The sequence below is a fragment of the Papilio xuthus genome, unplaced genomic scaffold (genome assembly GCF_000836235.2).
Source record: "Papilio xuthus unplaced genomic scaffold, Pxut_1.1 DF825946.1, whole genome shotgun sequence".
NCBI classification, from domain to species: Eukaryota; Metazoa; Arthropoda; class Insecta; order Lepidoptera; family Papilionidae; genus Papilio; species Papilio xuthus.
This window is the reverse complement of record NW_013532703.1, coordinates 12,513,534-12,539,227: the sequence shown is the minus strand read 5'-3', so window position 1 is coordinate 12,539,227 and position 25,694 is coordinate 12,513,534. Positions and strand designations below refer to the sequence as shown.

The 25,694-nt window shown below is 34.7% G+C and overlaps 1 protein-coding gene across 7 annotated transcripts in view; it reads right to left on the bottom strand.

Moving 5' to 3' along the window:
• Positions 1-25,694, bottom strand: part of LOC106124557 (agrin) — a 128,326-nt gene that overhangs the window by 32,158 nt on the left and 70,474 nt on the right. For 2 of the 7 annotated variants that reach the window (XM_013321343.1, XM_013321344.1), the window contains exons 1-2: positions 5,859-5,944; positions 1,870-2,723 (exon numbers count right to left, since the gene is read on the bottom strand). The exons of 3 other annotated variants lie outside the window; for them this stretch is intronic. In XM_013321343.1, the coding sequence (XP_013176797.1) occupies positions 1,870-2,662 (793 nt within the window). In that variant the 5' untranslated portion in view covers positions 2,663-2,723; positions 5,859-5,944. Of the gene's footprint in view, positions 1-1,869; positions 2,724-5,858; positions 5,947-25,694 lie in introns of those variants that run through there. 2 more of the 7 variants (XR_001228210.1, XM_013321348.1) reach the window with 2 other exon arrangements.

Here is a 25,694-nt window from a genome sequence, read left to right as displayed (position 1 = left end):
ATCGTAGGTAAACATTTTTTTTTCATAAAAGAACATTACAAAAGAAATTAACAATTTTCAATAACTTGAACGCGTAAGATAATTAGTAATAATAAGAAGTGTAAACAAAGCAAAGTTCTCACTTCATTAATTAAAAGTTAATCGACGAGTCTCGAAGTAAGTGGAGACTGCCAGCAATTTGTGAATTCAAATGAGTACGTGTTCCACGTGTAAAGGAGAGGCCACAGAACTAATCAGCATTGGTTAAATTTGCTGATGAAATTATAAAATAACTAGCTGTCGCCCGCGATTCTGTTCACTCAAATTAAAAAAAAATACTTAAGTAGCCTATGTGTTCTTCCAAACTATTTTTTTAGGATAGTTATATGACAGATATAATATACAATACAGAAATAATAGTTATACAAAAATGTTAGAAGTTAATCAACTCATGTATACTAATATAATAAACAGGAAAGATTTTATTGACTGTTTGTTTGACTTGAATAGGTTCTGAAACTACTGAACCGATTTGATTTATATATGATGAAATTATCTTATATTGGAAAGCTATCCTGGGTGAAGGCTATATTTAGTACTAGATTTATTTAATTCCTCGCGGATGAAATCGTGGACAACAGCTAGTTAATTGTAAATTTTATTGAGCCTTGTCGACAACATAAATTGTAAATGTAATTTCATTGCATAAAATTCCACATCTCATGTTTAATTCGGTCCAATTTATTCAATGAATACTGTTTAACAGCATTCTTAATTCAAATAGTTTCAATGCAATTTGAAAATCCTCTACATAGCACCCGAAGTGGCGGTAAAATAAATGTTCTGTCAGAGAGAAAAACGAGCGGTACGTACCCAGTTACCCTCAACCACGGCCTCAACACACCTCGCTATTTCATTTCAACGAAATCAAACTGAAATAACAGATATAAAGCTATCCACTATCCTTACACTAAGTATATAAACTTTGTATAAAATAGCAGTTTTTAAAAATAGTAGTGGACTTAGTCCGCGCGGAATTTAAAAAAAGCAAGTAATAAAGATAGATGGTACACGGAGATAGTGTCCCAAGAGTGAAATTTTTTTTAAGTCGGTTCAGTAGTTTTGGAGCCTATTCAATACAAACAATCAAACCTTTCTTTATAATATTAGTATAGTAAAAAAATCATCTGTAACTTGACATTCGAGTGCATAATTTTGATGGTTTTAGTAATTTAGTACGTATTTTACATATGGTTTCAAAAACCGTGGTATGATTTGAATATAAATGGAGCTACAAAGTTTATTACTAAATAATATAAATAAGCGGGTTCAATTAACTGTACATCAAATTAAATTTAATACGTATTATTTTTATCTCTTCTTAATAAAAATATACGAAGACCACTTATCTTTCCAGTACCTTCTGTTGTGCACAGGTGATATTAAGTTTTCTTTTAATCGTTAAACGTTAGAAGAACTACACAACGGTAACAGCTGTTATGAACTGGGTCGGCCGATTTCACGGTCGCTCCATTTTCTTAGAAGTATACCGTACTCCGGCAAAATTCTAGCAGATTGAAACAACGTAAGAACAATAGGCGAAATTGAGAACACAAAATTTTCAACTAAGTACTTTAAAAAAATTACGATACGAAATTGATTTATCATATTTTCATAACATACATATTAGAAAGACAGTCGTTAACAACATCGCTAAGGAAAATTACGCAAACAACTAATACATACTATAAATTGCAATAACTTAATGGTTTGAGACATGGACATTAAAAACTAATATTCTAGACATAATTGTATCATACTAAACTTATTTTAACGTGTACAAAATCTATTAAGAAATACTATTTATAGATAAAATCACTATATACTTACAATTATTTGTCAATAAAAACCCTGTTGAGACGCCCAGCAGTACCAAAAAGAACAATAGGAGTAGAACAATGAGCGCTGGCCTGCAGTAATGTATCCAGCAGTAATCCTCTGAATTAGATGGGTTCGCATTAGATGACCAAACACAACATTTGCCACACGCAGAGTCGGATGAAGGAGTCGAACGTATAACAGCACTATTTCCTTGCTGATTGACAATCACACCTTGAACAGGAGCATCACTTCTTTGCCCAAAAGTCGCATTCTTTTCCGATAATCGTGCGAACCCTGAGCTATCTTCATCCTGAGGATTACCGTACACTCCGTACGATGCGACCATATCTACTCCGGATAGAGATCTAGTCGTTTCATTGACCGCGCTATCCTGTACTGCATTATTGTCTGAAGTCGGCCAACACTCACATGAGCAACGATCCTCTTTCCTCCTTTGTCTCGCCTGTGTTCCATCTGTTCTTCTAACTGGCTGGATATCAGCTTTTTTCTCTTCTTCTTTCTTAATTTTTACTTCTTGTGGTATTGGGTCGTTATTGACGTCATAGTTAGGTTGTAGGTTCTTATGATTTTCTATGTACCAATGTCTCTCCTCCGCTCTGAGGGTTGTATCGTTGTTACCCTCGTATACATCTGCGTAATTTGAAAGCGGGTGCGAAGTAGGGCTGTAAAGGGGAACCGCCGTAAGTTGCCCATATCCGCGCTCATATTGCGGTGGTCGGTTATTGCTTGCATAATATGTGTTTGTTGCAGGCACTGTGTAATCGTAGCCCGGTCTGTTCATCTTTTGTACCCGATAGCTTCATTTGCTTTTATTTTCCTCTAAGTGGGTCATCTTACTTAAGCTGCGAAAATTGTTTTCCGATGTACTATGATGCCAAAGAAACTAAAGTTAACGTCTAACAATCCTAATTCAATCAGATTAATTTAAAGAAAAGCTTTTATCGAACACGAAACAAAGTTCATTGATAGATGATAGTGCAGGAAGGTAGGTTTGTAGTTTGGTAAACTTTGTTGATTTTGTTATTTGTTACACTCGTAAGCGGAAAGTTGGGAGGTAGAATATGCTTATCTACATTACTGCTCTTGAATTCTAAGGTATTTATCTTTTGTGAAACAACAGGCAACCGTTTGTTACCTTAGTAGACGTGGGTAAATACGATTGCTAAACTTAAATTAGCCATATACCTATTCTCTGGATTTGATATACGTAAGTTCAATAAAATCGATTAAAGTAAGACAAGATAAAAATTAATATGTTATTATAGTACTGACTTCAGAGGAAAATTTCTTTCTTTCAAACTAGTTACGTTTACTTTCGTTATTCCATTAAAGTCTTTAGTAAAAAGGTCTTCGACCTTTTTGTTGGATCGATAACTAAGTTAGCTTTAAATCCCTGCGGTACATAGGATAATCCGTTCTAATTAATTTAATTAAAAACAAACAAAAGTCATTACATAAAGTTGGGTTTCGTTTGATTCAGATTGAATTACGACCCAATTGCGTTTGCTTGTAACATATTGTTTTATACTCAAACATTTTAGGTCGGGGAGAACATCGCTGAGGAGGATGTGTTATTTTAACTTTTTATTATTAAAATAAAGGACTGTCTATATTTATTTGCTCAATTGCCATTGAAATGTATAAGTGCAAACCAGTTTAGTATATAATAATTTATAATCTATAATACAAAAATTAATCGTAAAATGTATTGGTAAGCGCTACAACGGATGGACCAATTTGGCCAATTCTTTTTTTTAAAATGTTCGTTGAAGTTAAAAGATGGTTTTTACGGAAAAGAGAAAAATTCGAATAATTGCAGGGAATTACTTTTTTTTCATTTTACGCGGACGGAGTCGCGGGCAACAGCTAGTTAACAATAAAAATGGTCTTGACAGACAGACGGACGGACAACAAAGTGATCCTATAAGGGTTCCTTTTATTTCCTTTCGAAATACGGAACCCTAAAAACGTAATATAGTGTCCCATATTCATAGTGTGCAACATAGCCAAAGAAGTGTCAGCTATGACATTAAAAGTGTTCTAAGCATTCAGTTTTAATGGCATAATCTAGGTCGAATGAGTAAGTAACTATGTACATATATATTTATAGTAACATTTGATCGCGTGAAAATGTATGCAAATCATTAAACTTTACACAAGCGCATATTTTTATGCACTCTGTTAAAGTGATTATATTATATTTGATACCAGTGTGAATTGCGAATTAATTTTGTATTAAATTAACGTAAATTAAAAAGTGTTTGATAGTGTGTCATAAGTTAATGCTTGAACAATTAGTTGAATGTATTTAATCCTATAGATTTTTGGTATTAATTTGTCAACTGTTTCTAACAACTGGATAAAATCAAAGTATGACCAAGACCAGATATATAGTTTTGCTTGCTTTTCAATGTTGATTATAAGATTAATTAAAAAAATAGAAATAAAACATTTAAATCCAGCAAACGTTATTAAAGTAGTAAATGAACGAGCAATGGAAAGTTTTGAAGCAATAACAAACTCTAACAGTTAGAGTAATTACTCCATAAACTACAGATCTAATTGAATAATCAACTTTATTATAAAACAAAACTTTTCAATCGTGTTACTCCCGAACGTATCTCGGTGTTGCTGCCCCGGGCGAGTTTCAACATTAAAATATTTCAGCCCGCTACCTCGAAGTCTGTTAGGCTATGGTTAAGTGCGAATACTACTGATCTATTTGTGGTAGATTCGAATCCTGTTATTTGTTTTGTAATGAACTTAATCCACAAGCTTATTTAGAGCGAGCTGGAATCCGCAATTTACACTATATTACTCTACTTATCTATTACTAGAGTATAAATTAGCTACTTTCCATTAAAAGTCACACGTCAAAGTAAACTGCAGTATACTTTGACCTCTCCTCCGTCGATTAAAGGTAGGCAACGCATTTGCAATTGTGTATGTCTATGAGCAACGGTCACTTCGCTATTTCAGCGATTTCAGGTGGCCGCTCGCTCGTTTGCCACCTTATGGTATAAAAAAAAAAAATTATTAAAAATTGTTTTTCCTGTCGTAAGACAATTATCATATGCACGAAATATGAAAATGTAATTTTAATATTACCTACATACAGACACTACATTTTTATTTGTCTGTAATATATAGATATAAGATGGTTAGAATAAATATTTTAAGACGGAATTTAAATTGTTGAACATTTAGACGTTTCTAGAATTTTCGTGAACGATATAGAGTTTTCTTTGTAAAATATTTCCCCTTTCCGAATATAAGTAGCCAGTATCGCTACTAATTTTATTCCATGTAACACATTAGTAAGGCGGGGGAGAAATAATATGAAGGTTAAGGATTAAGATAACTGATTGGCCGGCGATTGACTGGCCGCGAGCGTTCCGCAACGTACCACAGAACTACGAAACTTAGTATTTGATAGTTGTTCTTAATTAAAAAATATTATTTACGTAGATATAAAATTTACTATAATCTGTTGACATTGTTATAATTATTTGACAAATTGAAAATGCTATAATATTAATAGCAAAATTATATTCTTATTAAGAGTTTTATTATATTGTTTTAAATACGTAAATAAATAAAGTTTCTTTCGTTTACAAGTTATAAAAGTAATTTTAGGAACTAAACAATTATGAGTACAATTTAATAGTGTACACTGTCTACCTTTTATTTAGGTAATAATATAGTAAAAATATGATTTATAGTAAATTCGATTTATTGAATAAATTAGTATAAAATAATATTTCGTCTGTTTAAAAAATGGTGTGTATTCAACTAGTGTTACTTATTATTTCAGACATATAAACACGCTATTATATGTCTAAACTTTTTTTGATATTCGAACATAAAAATAAATACACAAACAATAATACTTTAGAATAAATGGCATCATAGTAACTTAATGACAGTTTTCATTGAATTTTCATTGTACGATATATTATTTTAGTCGAACACTGCACCTAAAACCGAAGAAACCTACGTCTTCGAGATGCAAAACACGAAAAATAAACACAATCACTGGTATCCACTGTACATAGTCATTTTATAATAACGGTCCAAGGATACTCTTTCCATAACAGAGAACAGAAAAGGTTTATATATTTTATATACAGAATGTTGAGTTGATATCAAGATACGCGATGACGAGAGTCCACCGGCCGAGGGCGTTCAGCAACGCAACGTAACCTCGTCGGGGCGACGCGGCGCGAACTGCCGGCCGCCCGTACGCCGAACCCCGCTCGCCCTCGCACCCCCAGCCCTGTCACCGCCATTCCGCCCAAATCCCGAGTTTTCATTAATGTTGTTATCGGTGTAAAAGTTACCACAAGTCAAACTAAGAAGTTGCAGCTTTAATTAACTGTCTGTAAAATAACAGTAAACAACTTAAATCAAAACTTCGCAGCGACATTCGTTCACCCCGCGCCCGAACAATGCTTAGTGATTGACTTGTTATACATAATTGTTTGCCTTCAGCGACGCGCTCGTAGTTCCTTAATGGTAAATACAAACTACCGTAGTCGAGCAAACATCTACTTAAATACATAGACTCGTTCCATGAAAGCAAATACCGAACATAAGTACGCACATACATAATATATGGACTTATATATTACGAGCCATCGCAGTATTGTTTACGAACTGCCGAGCATTAATGGAAACAATACAGCTAAGTGTATAAAGCATGCACTGAGTAGATACACTAGTATTTCAGTGACATAAAAATCTTTTATTTCTCGCTATAAAAGTTTAAATGTTTACGTATGTTATATGAACGTAGAAATATACACACGGGTAAAGCACTGTTTGACCTCAATACATCAAAATGATTCTTCGTAACCTACTTTTTTCAAGTATTCAAGAATGACAAACTACGTCGACATATCATATAGCTCCCAAACGAGACTCAGAAAAATGACAGCCGAATTTCATAGAGCCTCGTGCGTCTGGATGCGAACGGCGCTCGGGGACACATCGCCGATCAGATATATACAATTGGCACGGGATCCTTCGCATCCCTTGTTTATCGTTTCTAATAAAGCGAACAGTTTCATCGCCACCTATCGATTGAGTGCGAGTGGGAATCGCAAGAATTATTGATATAGATGACAGTTCATACAAAAACTTTATAAAAGCAAGTGGAGCGAACAAACTGGCGGCGAACAAACTTTTATGCCGGGATGCGACGAGAACGCGGACGTTACTTATCTGCCGCCGCCGAGCTGACAGCTGCAGATGAAAAATTGAAATTGTGTGAGATAAAACTACCTAACTGCTGCTGAACCGCCGCTCCACTGCCGCTGCGCCGCCACTGCACCGCCCAAACAATGTGCCGACAACAAGAATGCTATAATTTAAAAGTCGCCGTGCATTATTTAACTTTTTTTTATCTAAAAACTCAACAACGTTCTTGTCGTTTTTCATCGCCCTCGCCAACTATGAATAGGTAATGCAAACTTAACGTTGAACTCGAGTTTTCTAAAGATTTATTTGTCGAAAATGTACTTATATTAAAGAACGCGACGGAAAAGGGTACAAAAAGGGACAATATGCAAATCCTAATACGCGTAATTTCCGCTTCCCATATCAATTCCGTACGACCGATAGGAGTTGAATAGTGCGACGGCAACACGCGGCCCAGACATGCAATAATAACGAACTCTTGGAAAACGTCAGGCCCCGGCCTTTCCCTATTTATGGAACTCGGGCATCGTGAAAAGTCTCGCGTAAATCAAAGTCATAAATTCTCCTATCGTGAATGAACATTTCTCTTTCGTGCGGACGTCTACGCCGGTCGAATGGATAACCTCGACCCTCCCTCACAGGATCACCGCCACGAGTCATTTGCTTTTGTTCGCGGGCAATTAATGACGGCCAGTGGGGCGGTCTCTGACCACAGACGCCATCGGCATATCGGTTATAATCTAGCGCGGCACCGCTACCAACCTCGCCTTCCTCTATTGATCATCCTCGGTAACACGCGCGGATTTATGAAATCGCTTACGGCAAATCTCCATATTCTGCGCGCTTTTAAATCACATCAGCTGACTTGCGAACATCGAAACGCTAATGTTTTCCTCTCACTTTTATTTAAATTCTTTGCTGTTTAAACTTTATAAAGATTTACTCTTGCAGTAACGAAAGAAATTTGGATTTGAGTTAGAATTTTGTAGAATTTTAATACACAATTAAAAGCTACATGCCAGTAACGTATATGACAAGATCTTCAAGAGTCGTACGGCCAGCACAGAAAGAATAGCCAAAAAATATTACAATTATGAAAAATATTCTGTTACCAATGGAATGTCGTGATTTATTTAGCTAGGATTTCACCGCACTCCATATAACATTATGCCGCTGGCAGCGCCTAAACATTGGATAAGTTCTACATTGTTGTTTACTACAAACTGCGAACTTAGCTGGAGCAATTCACCTCGTAAATTTTCGTGTAATAACAGCTCACAGTTTCCCCAGACACTTGTAAGAGCGCCGCAATAAGCTACGGCGCTAAGTAACCGGGTCACCGCCACGTCGCATCGATAGCTTATTCGTTCACATGTTGTATTAATGGCCCCGCTACCGAACTAACTCGCTATAGACGCGACTCATATTACATCAATATTGTCGAACACCACACACACGTACAAGTAGTAGAAACTTTGACACGATGACGTCACTTACCCATCCGATAAATTATAATTAAATATACCTATGTTTTTACGGAGCGCCAGTGGCTCAGGTGTAGTAATCTACAGGTTCTATGTTCGTGTCCCGTGATATACCCATGTGTTTTTAGTTTGACATATGTATATTCATCCGACGTTCTTACGCTGAAGGAAAACATCGCGATGCAACCTGCACATATCTGAGAAGAAATTCAAAGATGTGTGTGAAGTCAACCAACCCGCACTTTGCCAGCGTGATTGTCTATAGCCTAATCACCCTTAACTTAGGGTAAGCTCCGAGCCCCTCGATGGGGACGTATAGTGAGCTGATGATGATGAAACCAATAAAGCCGTGAGCCACCTAGTTTAGAATTGTAAATGTGCAAGGAAACATTAGTAAATTTCTGTCACAATTTTGAGCTCGAATCGGGCAATTCAAGATACAGTATTCACGACTATTTGACATCCATATAGAAACATACCAAATTGCTTGTTCATATTAAGACTGTTGGACTGGTTTTAATAACATTTAAGGCTTTATGTCAACGTTTACATAACCGTCTCGATATCTTGGCTCGTAGTCTGTAAATATTTACTAGACAAACCAGCCAACATTCCATTTTAACTATCAAGTGTAGGCATAACTTACCGTTGGCATAGATTTGTGTTTACTCTATCGAAACTCAATTTTGTAATTTGATTCATTCGATATTGGGTAATTCGATTCCAATCTATCTTTGAAGCGATTCATTTTAAATTGTTTTTACTTCAGATTAAATGTATCATTTGAAATCTTATTTTCTAAAGATTTAAATATAAATTGAGAAATTTTACATAATTAAAGAAAATAATTAAACAGATAATAAAATAAACAATTGAATTGATGGGAAATGGGCTGACTTTTTCTGGGAAATACAATAATACACTGGTTTAAAAAAAAATTAAAATAATAGAATTTATTTTACGTAGTAATTTTTACGAGTACCTTATTATATTGTACCTCAATTAAATTGCTTGTATTTTTTTAGAAAAAAAATATAAGTCGCTACTATATTTTTCAATCGGTAAATATTTAAAACACGTATACCGATCAATTCCTAGACTACTAAAGTTGCACGAACATGTAAGTGAACTGAAACTTTACACACCTACTCGAAAGAGAAAAGCTAAAGAAAAAAGAACCTAATTTGCTTAAACCGTCTACAATATTGATGCTACCCAAAGTACGCTTTTGTTTTGAATATCTTTGTTTTGTTTTATTTCATTTACGACGTGAAAACGATACAATTGACAAAAAATTATATGGAAAAGTGACATATTAAATCGCTTAATATGTAAAGCGATAGCTAACTACTTTTAAAAGAAATTTTAGCTTGAGAGAAATCAAACAAAGATTATTTGTATAATATGTATCGACGTAAGCCTTTAGCGTATAAAAATCAATTTTAAACTATTAACATAAAAAAGTACTAACAATGTTTTGTGGTAGTATGATTACTATCGCTAAATTTTAAAACTCTATAATTTTCATAATAAGACCGATAAGCTCACAACCAGATATCTTTGTCCGCCTTTTTATTCCCAATAATTAAGGAAAACATTGTTAGTACTTTTTTATGTTAATAGTTTAATGGTCACTGAATATATTATGGCTATCAAGCCATAATATATTCAGTGACAGTTTTAAGCGGAATTCTCGTCTGGCGTGCCGAGCGCTCGCAAACCGCAGCGTAATTAGCTAAATATGACTTTTAAACTAAGAGAGCGCTACCAGAAGCCACTTCCTACTTCCAAGCATTTTAGAAAACGGCCACAATTTCATATGAATATTCTCCATTTAGAGTCAAATGCTATTCTAAATCTATGGGGCTCTCTTCAATAACAACACGTTTGTAACCCAGTGGTTTAGGCAGAGACTACGGACCACCATTTGACGCGGTACACACTCTTATCTCGCTTATTTTTTCTACATTCAAACATCTACGCATAGATGCTCGTCAGTTTTGAGTGCTCTAATACCTCCCTTTCCTCTCTACTATTTTAGTTTCGACAAACATCACTATGTTTTGTTAGTATTATAGGTCATAATATTTTTATCAATAACTAAATAACATACATTACTTTAGTACGTCTTAGTATTTTGTTATATTATTAAGAAATAATATGTAACAACGCCTGGAAAAGGTATAAATGTGCAAAGAAATAAATAAATTGTTTTTGAAATTTAGTTACTTGGATGTTCACACATGAAATAATTGAATTAAAAATACTCAGATTTTCAGTATCATAAATGCATGTTATGTTACAAGTAATTTCAAGTTTGCGTAAAACAATTTAACAAAAATTAATTATTAATTTTTACTCGATGTTGGCACTCTAAATGAAATAACTCTCGACGATCTTCAGTGTACTCGAGTAAATTAATAAATAAGCATCGAGGACGAATACCTTCCTACGAAAAGAAGTAAAATAAAAATTTGTAGCAACGCGTTTAATTTCAAGTCACGTCCGCACCAAGCCACCGGGAGCTGACCGCTATAGGTTCGTGAAGTTTCACTATAAATCATAACGGCATTTCAATTTACCGAGTCTAACACGGCGGTAATAGGCCAGGCATTGCCCGTTGCCCTCTGAAAGACCTAAATTTGTATTCAATGAACGATACGATCATTAGTTAGTGCAATTTTCTTTGCATCCAGTACACGAATGTCGTCGGCATGGGGAGGAATGGATAATACTCTGTAATTGCTTTTGGGATCTGACTTGGAAATCAAGTTGGCCGACTGGACTTTGATAAGTGGCACTTCCAGATAACCGCGATGATGCGATCTAGTTCTAGTTAACCGTCGATTATGTGGGGACGTATAATGAAGATATTCGAAGAGTGTCGCATTCCGAAAAGTATATTATTAGCGTGTACTCGCCGTCCGTCGTGAAGTCAATTAATATGCAAAATTTATCTCTGAGAATATTTTATCGATTTGTAATTCGATAAGCTGATGAAGTTTTCAATTGAATTCAAATTAAATGTTGATATTATTACGTAGTTTTGTACACTTTTTATCATCAATGTTATTAATAAATTAATTTATACCAAAATAAAACCATAGAGCCAACACAATTTGAAAAAAAAGTGTTAGCTCTATGTTGGCTCTATAATGTCATAATGCCATGCCATAGCTATTTGAAAAAAAATCGAAATTTTGAAATGCCTTACAAAGCCAATATCTTACATGTTTTCCTTTACTTTACGTATGTATAGCATATTTTATATGTACGTAATATATCACAGAGCCAGAATAATTTAGAATAAAAATAAATTAAATAACAATTAACTTCTATTCATTTAGAATACCAAACAATGTTTAATAAGTCCTACAATATCAAAGGCGACAAGTTATTGACTCTGTGGCGCTAGTAGAAACATTAATTAACAATTCAATCCAGTCTCAACTAGTAAATGGATCCGTGAGATCAGATAATACGCTACACATAAGAATGACACTTCATTCAGGCAATTTAGATAAAATAATTCTATCGAGTTTTATAATTTTACGCAAATAGAGAATAATTAGAACATATCTGCAGCTACCTTTAAGTGTTTCATTTCGTAGTTATCGAATACTTTGATAAACAGAGTACACGTTTTAATCTCGCAGCTAAGACGCTCGATAGCTAAAATTACTTAGTCTGGTGTGAATTGAATAGTTTAGCTATTCACTTAGCGTTATGATCGACGGTCCCCGGCTGAAGTTTCAGGAAGCACGTACATGTAATATTATTGATTACGGGAGCGGCGTCCAGCCCCATTTGAATTTCCAATGAGCTTGTTACAATTGGCCCGGACACGAGCCTCGAAGAGCCGATAAAAACTTCATTTCTTTCCAAATGATTGGTTGCGATAAGTATTCAGTTGTATTACGGTAATCATTTCGTTTTGTAAGCGCTTTGTTAAGTTAATACAAAGATTGGAGTGGATTAGGTGTTAAAAAAATACGTGGTGGGACTTGAATTTTTCTAAGTTAACATTTCAGAGATAATAATAAATAATAATAGAAAATCATTTATTTAAAATTTATATAGAAGAAAAAAATTAATTAATTCTGGGTAATTATTCCAATTTTTCTCACCTTTTAAACCTTCCCTAGACCTCCACGAACGTTTCAAGACCACGCAAAGATAAATCCGTTCAGCCGTTCTCGAGTTTTAGCGAGACTAACGAACAGTAATTGATTTTTATGTATATATAGATTGTAATTCGCCGTAAGAAGCGAACGAGATAGATTATACTGGAAGTGTTCAATTCAAGGCGCAGGGCAATTGTTCGTTGCACAACTGTTGTAGCACGTTGCAGCGGCGGCAAGCGCGGGCGCTGTAGCTATTCTTAATTAAAGCCCGACGGCAGGGCCTACCGGCAAACTTCGATTGCGCTGTCAAAAATCCGAAGAATTATTCTAGCTGTAAAATAACTTGCGCGATTTTAGGCTTTATCGCGCGAGTTCAGGCATATTAGCGAATTTATAGGTTAGGATGCAATATGCCGCCGGTGCCGACCGGTAGTTGGATGTTGCGCTTTTATTAAAAACAGTTTTTATTTATTGGCGATCCGAGGCCGCTATGTATTTCTTGTATACGATCCTAAATCTGAATTGAACTATCGGTACGGTAGTTTATAAACAAATATTTCAGATATTTTTTTTGGTAACTTCGATGTATTTAATTACTTGTAACATACAAGAAGATTCGTGGTTAAATCAAAATTAACCTTCTAAAAATAAATTAAATTAATTTATTAGTTTACATACTAGCTATTGCCCGCGACTCCGTCCGTGCGAAAATAAAAAAAAAAACATAATTAGTAGCCTATGTCTTCTTCGAGGCCATGTTCCACATGTATGCCTTATTTCATCAAGAGCCGTTTAGCCGTTCCAGAAATACCTTCAAACATCCATCCATCCATCCGTCCATATTAAAATTTACAATTATAAGTAAATAAGTAATATTATCAGATTTTACGCGATATGAATAATATATTAATATTATTTAATATCATGAGATTCCAAATGAAAAGAAGGTGGCAAATCGGTACGAAAGTTTAAGATCCGGCAGAAAGGGAATACCCACATCAAAAATATGACACACTCAATAAACCTAGATGACTGGCTAAGCCTTTATGTGGCGTGACCTCCAATATAACAGGGGTTATATCTCTTCTAAATCTAAAAGGAAATCTCTTTTGTTTTCTTGTCATATTTATTGTCAAAAAGACATAAAAAAATGTAACATTACGATAATGTGTGAATTTTACACTCAATTTCCTAATGCAATATTGTTTATCTTACTAATATTATAAATGCTAATGTTTAGAGGAATAGATGGATGTTTGTTTGAAGGCATCTCTAGAACGGCTGAACGGATGTCGATGAAATTTGGCATACATATTGAATATAATCTGGAAGAACACATAGAAGACAGTCACATAGGCAACCTTTTATTTATTTTTTAATTCTCTACTATCTACTTGTTTGTAAGAAATCTTTAGTTGGTTAGCAAACTAGTGAAATACATCCAATAAAAAAAAGAACCATGCCACTACGTTCACTAAACACCGCTTAAAAATTGTATCAGATAAACAAATCCTTTTCTCGTGTTCTGTTAAAAGGATAGATAAAAGCTGTTAATCAAAAACATATAAAATAACAAGAAAAACATATTCTGCTTCTAATTACCAATTTTACGAGGTAATTTATATAGCCTCTTAGCGACACTCCCGATACGCTTATTTACACCTTCGTAGTAACCATTTTTATGTGACCTATGAGAGTTCAACACAATGGTTTTACGAGTACAGAAAATGTACCATAACAATACTCTGTCATATAGGAAAAAACTTTTACCTGTTAAAGTTTTTGTTTTTAATTGTTTTGAAGTCTGTAGCTATATATGTTCAAAACATTAGCTGTGACCTAGCATCAAAAAATTCGAACATTAGTTAACAGTATCTAATTAAATGTATATATTTAAACTAAACTAATCATATTAAGTTTATATTAAATTTTGTCTACAAACTTTTAATTACAAAAGTTATACCACTTCGAAATATTAAGGACCTTTAAAACAAATTATTATCGTCTTGTATTTATTTCATTTTCAAGTTAATAACTTGAATCCATAACAAACGCGCTCAGCACCGTACAAAATTCAGCATTAATAAAACGACTCAATTAGCGACCAGTTTGTAAACGATGGCACTTAATTGGCGCCCCGTGAATTATGAAAATTGCAGATAATTTGCAACGATCACAAAACGGTCGCGGCCTCTAATTATACAACTGTCATTTTAACTATATACCAGGTTTATTTTTAAAACTTTATTACATGGCTTCGAAACTGGGTTGGCTTAAAAGGGTTCATCTGGGCCGGTTCGACAGTACGTCGGTTGTCGCGTAAGTACTCATAGTGTGTACAGTTTACGGCCCCCGCGGAACGGAGCAGGCTCACGAGACATTGTGCGAGCCTCCCCTCCCCCAGCACTCTCAACCTCCCCCAACCCGACGCTGGAGCCACACGCTGCCGCCTAAAGCGGGGAATTCTCCATTTTTATTACTGCAACCACCGGTCTACTTCCAGCTTATTATCAACTACGCATTTTCTATTTTGCGCGTATTATACGGGTCGGAATTGTTTAACGCTGAATGGATTGTTTACACATTTGATATGAATTGAATATTATTTTTTATCGCATTGACCATTTAAATCGTATATTCGATCTGGCTGCACAGAAATATAGTTTGTTAAAGAAGAATAAATTACCGAAACTATAAGATTAGAATATGTCACGAAATATTTTCGAAATAATGATAATAGCGACTCTGTAAAACAGCTCAAAAAATCAAACAGGAACGAAAATCCAATTTTGTTTAAGAACTTTTTAAACTCCACCGTGATTTTAAAAGGTAACTTTTCAATATGTCAAGTATAAAAAAATAAAAAATTAAATAATAGTTATAACAATATGCACAAACAAACATGTTTTCATAATTAAACAGGTTTTTTATTTGATAGGGTAAATTTATTGCAATACAGCGATCGCCTGCTGCGAATTACTATGTTCGTGCATCAACGTAATTCACAATTACCATACAATAATGATACTTGTATATGGGACAGTGTAGTAGGGCGGGCAACTTTAAGTGTCTCCACTTAACGTCAGGTGGGCTTGTACCAGCGCTTTGATCTATTCACATGAAAAAAATAGTAAGACTATAAAGGATTATATCAAGATTTATTGGAGTTAAATGCATTTAAATCTTTTACAGACTACCCAACTAGTTAAGGTTAATAATACATCGATTGCTTAACAATGCATAAAATTTATTTCACGATTTACATTCTGCGTAGTTTATTTTTAAGATATGGTTCCATAAACTTTTAAGACGAAAATGCATGTTTTAACCCAAGAGGAAGGATAGAACAACATTGTTAGTTTTATTTCACGAAGCTTATTAGGACTAGAATATGAAAGAAAGTAATCCTTTCGATGAGTTCGAACTTCAAGTATCTGTAAGTAACACATTGATATGGCTATTCATTCAATTGTAAGAGGTGCCGTGATCTGCCCGGAGGCAGCGGCTTATGTGGGTTAATGAGGTCGCTATTAATTCATGCGACTACGGAAATGACCCCAAGCTATGGAACTCCTTTCGCTCACTCTAAACAAATGGGCTAAGTGGTGCGAAAATATTACCCATTTTTTCTTTGCGGTCGTTTTTTCCTTTTGTAGTTTCTTTTGTTTCAGAGAAACATACTGAAAGTCTAAGACATAGGGAGACTCTTGAAAAGATAAATAAAAATTTGAAACTAGTACCTCGTTGTAATCTTTATCGAGTTAACCAGCATTACCTTTATTCGAAGGTGTACGTTGTTGGAAATTTAAGATTTTTTTTTAATATTACAAGGTAACAAGTGAGCAACCTGAAGTCGCTGAAATAGCGAAGCGGCCGCAATTACAGATGAGTTGCATACCTTTAATCGACGGAGGACGGGACGCATCGAATGATAATATTTCTTTTGCCTACGCGTAATTTTCTATCCTTCCATTACAATAAAATTGTAGGAAGGAGAGTGAGACTATAATTAGGCCTCTATCACGCACACTAGTCAGACAAAATTCGTCTTCCACTTCACGTTAATCTTTTGTGTGGACATATTGCACTGGGCGGGTCAGCCCATTTGTGCAACAGATATTGTTGCTGGTGTCTATCTCTTTTGTCTTTGTCGATGGATCAAATTCTAGTTCCCTCTTTTGTGTCATCCTCTTTACCTCCCGACATGATATAACGTTCACGTTGCACGTAAGTTTTTAATTTCCAAATAGTCCTTTACGTTAAATATTAGATGATAAAACTTGAATGCGAACAATAAAAAAAATAGGTAGCGAATATCATATGAGAACATTTTTGTTATACTAATTTCCCTAATCTCTACTTAACATTGTACGCCCTAATAAGTCTTACGTAATTTCTAAACACGCAAGTTAAAGTTATATCAAATTACTTGAATACTATTGTAATAATATACACTAATATTAAAATACTGGTATTCGATGTTTACGATAAGACGTCGGTGGCTCAGTGGTCAAGCACTTGACTTGCAATCTGCAGGTCCTGGGTTCGAATCCCGCCATGTACCAATGTGTTTTTCGATTTCCGATTTACATATGTACATTTATTCGACGTTCTTACGGTGCAGGAAAACATCGTGATTTAACCTGCACATATCTGAGAAGAAATTCAAAGATATGTGTGAAGTCAACCAACCCGCACTTGGCCAGCGTGGTTGACTATGGCCTAATCACCCTTAACTTAGGGTAGGCTCCGAGCTTCTCGATGGGGACGTATAGTGAGCTGATGATGATGATGATTCGATGTTTAAAAACTGTTAAAAAGTAATATATTTACTATATAAATTTTCATTAAAACTTAACCATGAGTTTTTTGAAAAGTGTGTTCCAACTTTATTTTATATTTAGACGGTTAGGATTAAATTGCGTATTGTTTAATCACTTTCAAGTATTTAACTGCGCATTCGTGTTGTTTCCGAGGTGACATAAAACGTAACGTCTAAACGTTGAACGTGGTATTAGTCGAACATTATATCGACCAGTTTGACAGCGACGTTCTAAACTAGGTCGATGTATAACTTAGAAGCGACGGTCATATGTTTATCAAGTCTAGTACAATGTCATATATGAATGTAAACAAATTTACTTTTATCTATAGCTTGCGATATTGAAACTATTCTTTTATTTACTTGAAGCATTCCAAAGGAGCGAACGTTTTACTTCTAGTAAAGACGATAATGTTACTTAAGAAGTGATAGAGTTTGGTGATCTTGCATTTTTATAATAACTATATTCACTTTCTGTCGAACACAGCAAGTGTTTATAAAAAAATATCAATAAACTAGCTGTCGCCCGCTACTCCGTCCGCGCGGAATTAAAAATAAACATAAATAGCCTATGTGGTCTTTCAGACTATGTTCTATATGCATGCAAAATTTCAGCGTGATCCATGTAGATTATCAGGAGATACCTTCAAACAAACATCCATCCAGCCATCCATACATCCAAACATTCACATTTATAATATGAGTAAGGAGTAAAATATATTTCAAGACAGTGTAAAAAAAATTAAAGTTACATTTTCAATACTTGAACATAATATCAAATATATTTCCTTGAACTATTAAACAATCTTTTCTTACAACCAGTAATACAAAAACTATTAAGCAATTTCAGCATGAAAAATGTCTGTTAAACGTGAAATAATATGACGTGATAAAAAAAATCCAGCCGACTGTCCCCAACATCGGATCAAGAGGCTTAGTTTGGTCTAGTTCAGTGAAGAGCACTCTTACAACCTTATTACGAGTCCTACAGTAACATTGAAAAATATGAAGCACGTTTCTGTTGTTACCTGGACGTCGCAGTTCTTCTACATGGCTTCTTAAAATATTCAATTTAGTTGTATGCATATTTAATGCACAAGATTTCTGACAATTTGTACAGATTTATAACCTCGACGGATACCTATAATCATATTATTTACTGCTTTGTGTATTGTGATTTTTATGCCTGTGTTGCCCAAAATGGATCAGACATATAGATATCTAAACTTGAATAAATTCAATATGAATTCCATAAATAACCCATAATCTTCTTGCCAATATAATAATCGCAATCGAAACAATCATATTTAACTTCTATCTTAGTCTGATTAATACAATAATGAAAATGTTAACCAAACACAGATTATATTTATTTCATTTTGTTGGCACGTGGTAATTTTGATTTTGTTAGAAAAAAATATTTCTATGTTTCTTCCAAAGCTTTGTAGGAGGAAAAATGTTTCCTACTTATAAACTTTCAAAGAACTATACGCGTTAAAGAAAGTATGTTTGTAAAGTAATAATACGGTTGTTTCAAGACTTAAATGCATTTTAAATTCGTAACTGCATTGATAGTATAGTACTGAGAATCGTTTTAACAATGGTGGGTTGAAATCCTTTATAAGAAACTAATTTATACAAAAACTAGATATCGCCCGCGACTCCGTCAGCACAGAATTAAAAAAAAAACTTAATTAGTAGTCTATGTGTTCTTCCAGGCTGTGTTCTACATCTATGCCAAATTTTAGCGAGATCCATACATCCGATCTGGAGATACGTTTAAACAAACATCCATCTAAACATTCGCATTTATAATATAAGTAAGATAAGCACAATTTAAAATGCAAATAATATCACCACATTATGTAGTTATAAATCTCACAGACTATACGAAAAAAATGTAAAAAGATATATGCATGAACACAGCATGATATTGCGAGCTCGATTAACCGTCGCAAAAAAAGATCAGCCATTATGATCATCATTTCAGCTCATTATAGCCCATTCCTGAACAGACCTTTCCCATACAATATTAATAGCTGCTAATAAAAGGTCATTTTCTCTAAATAGCTAGAGTTTTCGAAGTTGCAAAATATTTTAGCTCAATCCTTATCATCGTTCGTCGAGAATCATTCATCACTCAATCATTCACAAGCAATTTTCAATATTATGAGTATCTAACATAAGAAATAACCTTATATGTAACCATAGAAGTAACTGACTTAAGTAACCTAAGAAAGTGAATTTATATTGTAAACTATTGTAGGTTTAAAAATATTAATTCCTGTACATCATAAATTGCTGTAACTCTCTGTAAAAAATGACAAAAAGTTTAATTTATCTTATTTTAGTCCTCTTTCCCTTCCCACCCTTTTCTTATAAGGTAAGGATGAAAAAGGGAAATGGATTTGGATGTGGGGATGCACAAGAAGGGTAATTATTATTTTTCCATGAGTCCCCTCCTCCGTCAATTTAAGGTAGGCAACGCATCTACAAATGCAGTTTATAGGCAGCGGTCGTTCTACATTTGTAAATTCTGGAGGTCGCTCGCTCGTTTGCCACCTTATGATATTAAAAATATATTTTACATGGTATAGCGAAAAAAGATTATTCACAGAATTCGATGCAAAGAATTTATTAAATTAATTGAGAATCATTCTGTCCTACCCAAGACTCTGTACGCGCGGAATTAAAAAAAAACTTAATTGAATACAATTATTTGAATACAGATACGTATTTTACAATTTGTTGCATGTGATCTCGGTGCTGCTTAAACTTTTAATGAACTAAATGTGAACTCTACAAGACGGAATATAAAGCTATTATACTTGTTTTAAGAAAAAGTAAGCAACTTGTTTACTTACATTTACGATTACAAGGACATGAATATTCAATAATTGTTTGTAGAAGCGTACTCATGTCTTCATCGAAAATCGATTGTAATAATGACTTTCTATAAATTCCACAAGTTGTTTCTTACATGCCATTAATTTTTTAAGGTTGTTGAATATATATTTATTGTTCTACTTACCGTCGCCCGCGATTCCGTCTGTGAAGGATTAAGATGTGTTCTTCCAGTCTACGTTCTACATCTATGACAATTTACTGCCATTTTGGAGATACCTTTTAATAAAAAATCCATCCATTCATCCATCGATCAAATATTCGCAATTGTAATATTAGTAAAATAGTATTTTTTTCTGAATAAATTAATTTTTTTTTTGATGGTAGCACTAAATTTGAAAAACACATTTTAGAAGCGAAACTCTCAGGGTGGGTTCGTTTTTTCTACATCTCTTCTATTTATAACGACTATATATAAATAGCTATGCTCTTAATATTATCGTGGTACTGTAAAATAATAATTTTACGACACAAATGTCTAGTCGTAAGGTATTGCAATTAAATATACGTATCGAGAACTATTTACCTGTTGTATTCATAACATATAAGGTGTCACTTCTGTAGTAAATATGTTGTGCAATAAAATTATATTTGCATAAGGTAATCAATATAAGCTAATTTAAAATCTATGGTATACGTATCAGGATCGATTATTCCTTGAAGGGTTACCATCGAATGTTAATTCTCGATATAATAAACTCCTTGTACCAATACGGGATAGAATCTCAGACCTAGTTAGTATTAGCCATATTATGTTCGAAATGTAAACAGTAAACGTGTAACATTCGTGCTGTAGTAATTTTTACAACGCTCGTATAACTTAGTGGATCGAAGCTGCTATTTTCCATTTTAACGACTTACTATCGCGCGTTTTATCTATACAATGTATAAAATAGAGTTACCCAGCAGCTTCTCAAATCAGATAAAACTTTGAAACTGCTTAATAGATTTTTATGCCGTTTTCGCCATCGCTTTACGATATTAAGATAATATGATTCGATAGCATTAAAGTACTATTTATTTACTAGTAGTCGTTTAATTAGCAATGGCGCCTGTCATTACTAACTATAAAAATTAATACAGTTTGTAATAAAAACAATAAGCAACCGATAGCTTATACTATCATCATCAACTTACTATACGTGCCCCACAGAGGTGCTCGGAGCATACCCTAATTTAGAGCTGACTAGACCAAAGTCAACCACACTGGCTCACTGCAGGCTGGTTGACTTCACACATATCTTTGATTTTCTTCTCAGATATGTGCAGGTTGCAGCACGATGTTTTCCTTGTCCGTTGGTAGGGCGGATAAGCAATACACAATGAGTACATTTTTTTTTACTATTTTACCACAGTAATTTTTAGGGTTCCGTACCACATAGGAATAAAACGGAACCCTTATAGGATCACTTTGGTGTCCGTCCGTCTGTTTGTCAAGACCATTTTTTTAAACATTTAACACTTTATTAAGAGAGATTTTCAAATTAAGGTTATTTCTTAATAATATTTACTTATTTATGGTAACCGTAGTGAAACTTAACGTTTAGTGTAATATACCTACGTAGTTTGACGTTATCGGAACAGACACACGCTGTACTCCTCGACGTTTGTAAACGAATTGAAAAATAACAAGCTGGATATTGAAACCTTCTCGATAATATTTACCCGTACACTCTCTTTTGTTTCATATATGAAATAATACGAGTCAAATTTAAATTAAAAACAATATTGTGAGAACCTGCAACGATATTTTGATTACAAGCTAAATACATTTTGATGTTTTGATTGTCGTTTGCGATTAAGTCAGGGTAAGGAAGTATGGATAGTGGTGGAGCCTGCTTTAACATCTTCGCACGAATTGGCCCGGCTCGCCCGCTGAAATATCACGACCACACAGAAGACAGGCGTGAAGTAGAAGCAATTCCGCGTTTCGTCTGATGAGTGTGCGTCCCGGAGGACTTATTAAGTCCTCCCACCCTTTTTCTTATAAGGAAAGGATGGGAAGTGGAAGTGGACTTTTCGGATGAGAAGATGCATGGAAATGTTTTCTTTCTGTGCGTCCCCTCCTCCGTCGATTAAAGGTAAGCAACTCATATGCAATTGCGTATGTCTATGGACAACGATCACTTCGCTATTTCAGCGATTTCAGGTGTCCGCTCGCCCGTTTGGCACCTTATGATAAGGAAACCATACTTTGAAAATGAAATGTTGTTAAGTTTAATAATCTTTCTAAACCATTAAATAAAAGATTAGCAAAATTATAAAAACATTAGAAGTTCGTTATCTATTAAAATATATATTTCCGTATAAATTTCCGTTACGAAGAAAGAAAAAGCTATTCCTCTAACATGTTTTCGGATTTATAAAATGCGAGATAAAAGTTATACGTTCTAGTTTCAGAACCCTCTTGTGCCTTCTACGACAAAGTTCAATTTTAAATCCCTAAGCAATGAAGCGTGGGACCGATCTGTTCTTTAAGGACTAAAGTCGTATTACTGTAAAACTATCGGTAGTGCGAATAGGTCTTATCGACCGGGTAAGGATCACGCCTTTACGGAATACCTAATTTCTCCATCTTCTTTCTATCAGGTGTCTCGCAATGGTAGTTTTCTTAGTGGATGTAAGACGCGTTTCAACTATTCCTTTCGCATCTATATTCGTGATGTATAATGTACTCGTATAGAACTTGAACATGTCATGACAGTGGTTTCGAGACAGTATGCTTTAAAGGAAAAATATGTTATTTTTTGATTTACGAAATACTTATATTATAATTAGTCCACTTTTTTCAGAATAAACTATATGAATCAAAGTTCAGAGGGATTATTGTTTGTGGTAATCAAAAGTTTTATACGTTACAACCGACTAAAATTTGTATTATAGAATTAAATACATCTTACCACAATCGAGCAGAGAAACAGAAGCAAAATTCAGATAACGAATCATCTCTGACTGTCCCTATTAGCATAAAAGTCAAGAGAACTTGAAGAATTCAGGAAAAAGACAAAAAGGGGTACTAGCCGAAGTGATAAAACAGAAACGCCGGCCTCATTTCCCTAAGAAGATAAGGCACGGACATGAAAAAGTATACGCGACTTATAAAAGAGTCGTCATCGTGGAAAGTCAGGCATGAGTAAAGTGCGCGGCATTCGACGCTCAGACATCCTGCTATCGGCCTGCGGTGCAGCGGCCGAGATAGCATCGCGCCCGACCTAATTTGATTCACCAAGCCCGCCTGCCTCGCCGCCGAGCTCGCCAGCGCCGCAAGCCCCCGCCGCGCCGAGCCCCAACAGGAATGTAACAACCCCTTATCTCCACTTAAACATGCAAACTCGGCTGTGGAACGCGACAATCAATGCTTCAATTTCAGCTAGTGCTTACAAGACGTAACGTTATCACGTTCAATGCTTATCTTGTTTTATTCTTGTAACACAGTTATTTTTGAAAAACTTGACATTAAAACCAAACAAAAGCAATAGTCAGTCAGAGCTAAAAGATTGACTTATACCGATTAAATGTGGTGGCCGTTCTAAATTCTTGTAGGATTTTATATAGCCCTTTATGTAATTAGAGCTTAGAGCTTTCCGACTTCAAACGCGGAAACGATCTTCTCGGGAAAATAAATACAGCGTCCGTACTGACTGGCTCACTGGGTGAAATTAGGGGCAGAGAAACAAATCTAAGTTGGAATTGTGCATGAGGGGCGGAGGGGCGCATCTATACCGGAGCGCAATCGGCGGTGACGCTGCCTCGTCGGCGTCGGCGTAGCGAACGGCTCCCACTTCCGCCTCCGTACCGTTCGTGTAATTAATTCAATGATCGTCCGCATAATGACTTGCATGCGGCCACCCCCTTACCAGACTCGAACTAACGCCCGCTAATTCATACTACGTTAATGAAGGGAATTCGCCGCAGGAGGCTTTTTGCTTCCAACGATATACGATATGAGTTGTCGGTATTCTTGGCACTGTCGCTAGATCGCGTTTAAACGTTCCTGCTATTAATCTCTTATTCGCGTAAAGATTGTATTTTAAAGTTTCTGTTTGTGTAGCATTTGCTTGTAATGTGCGCTTCGGCCTTTTTCATGGCACGGAAATGAAATAAAGCCTGTGCAATTGTTTTAAAACGAAATAAGTTTTAGTAACAGTTGCGACGTCCTGTGCCGATTGCATCGGTCAAGTCTGCATGGATTTGAAACTTGTTATGTCTCTTTATGCAAAAGGGATTTTCATAACTACGACAGGGAGAGGTAGTGAGGTCGACTGCTTTGGGCTACTTAGAGTGTCATTTACAGCTAAATTGGCCCGACCCACGAGGTAGATTGTCTAACTTTAGAAATAACTACTCGAAACTTAGGACGTTGTGAAGCTCCAATACTCAAATAAGGTAAACTGACTGTTTTAATTAAGTAAGACAACATAAAAGCTTTTACGTCGAGCCCGTCTTTATAATGAAGTTTACAATATTAATAAACATGACAGATATAAGATTGTATTGACTAAGTAAATATTACTTTAACTCCGTCTGTGCTTTTATCAATGCTCAGACGAAGTAAAAACAACATAATACCTTCTTTTGAGTCAATTCTGTAAAAACAAAGTCGTTAAAATCACCTTTTCTTTTATAATTAAAAGAAAATTGAATTGGAAGAAATTTTTTACGTTTGCTTTTAAAAGAAATTTCTTTGTTCAATTGTTATTTAAAATGTTATATTAATTACTTATTTAATTATATCATGTTTTTATTATTAATGTCGCAATAAAAAATGGATATTTGTTTAGTGGACATTGTGAGAAAGAAAAAAATAATCACTCGGAAATTGTTTTCCATTAGAGTGGCGACTCAAGTTTTTGCGACGTCGCTTATTAGGATTAGTGTCACGAAATGAAACGGCCTTTCGAAATGTCCTTTCATAAATTAAATTGTCTATATTTGTACCTAAGTTACGGGTACAGACAAATTAATGACTAATAATTTAATAAAATTTCTACTTACATAATCTTATATAAAGATAAAAAGCTTTTAATTTTTTTGGTAACGAGTTATTGAGCTTAACCCACAGCTAATTTTGTTTCATATTCTGCTTTATATCGTGTCACGTTAACAAACGAGGTCTTACTTCTTAGTAATATTATTTAATTATAATACATAAGTTGATTGGATGGATGGATGTTTGATGCAAGGTATATTTAGCAGGGCAAAATGGATCTGAATGTAATTTGGTATAGATGTAGAACAAGGTTAGGAAGCACAAATAGTAAATTAACAAGGTTTTTTTTC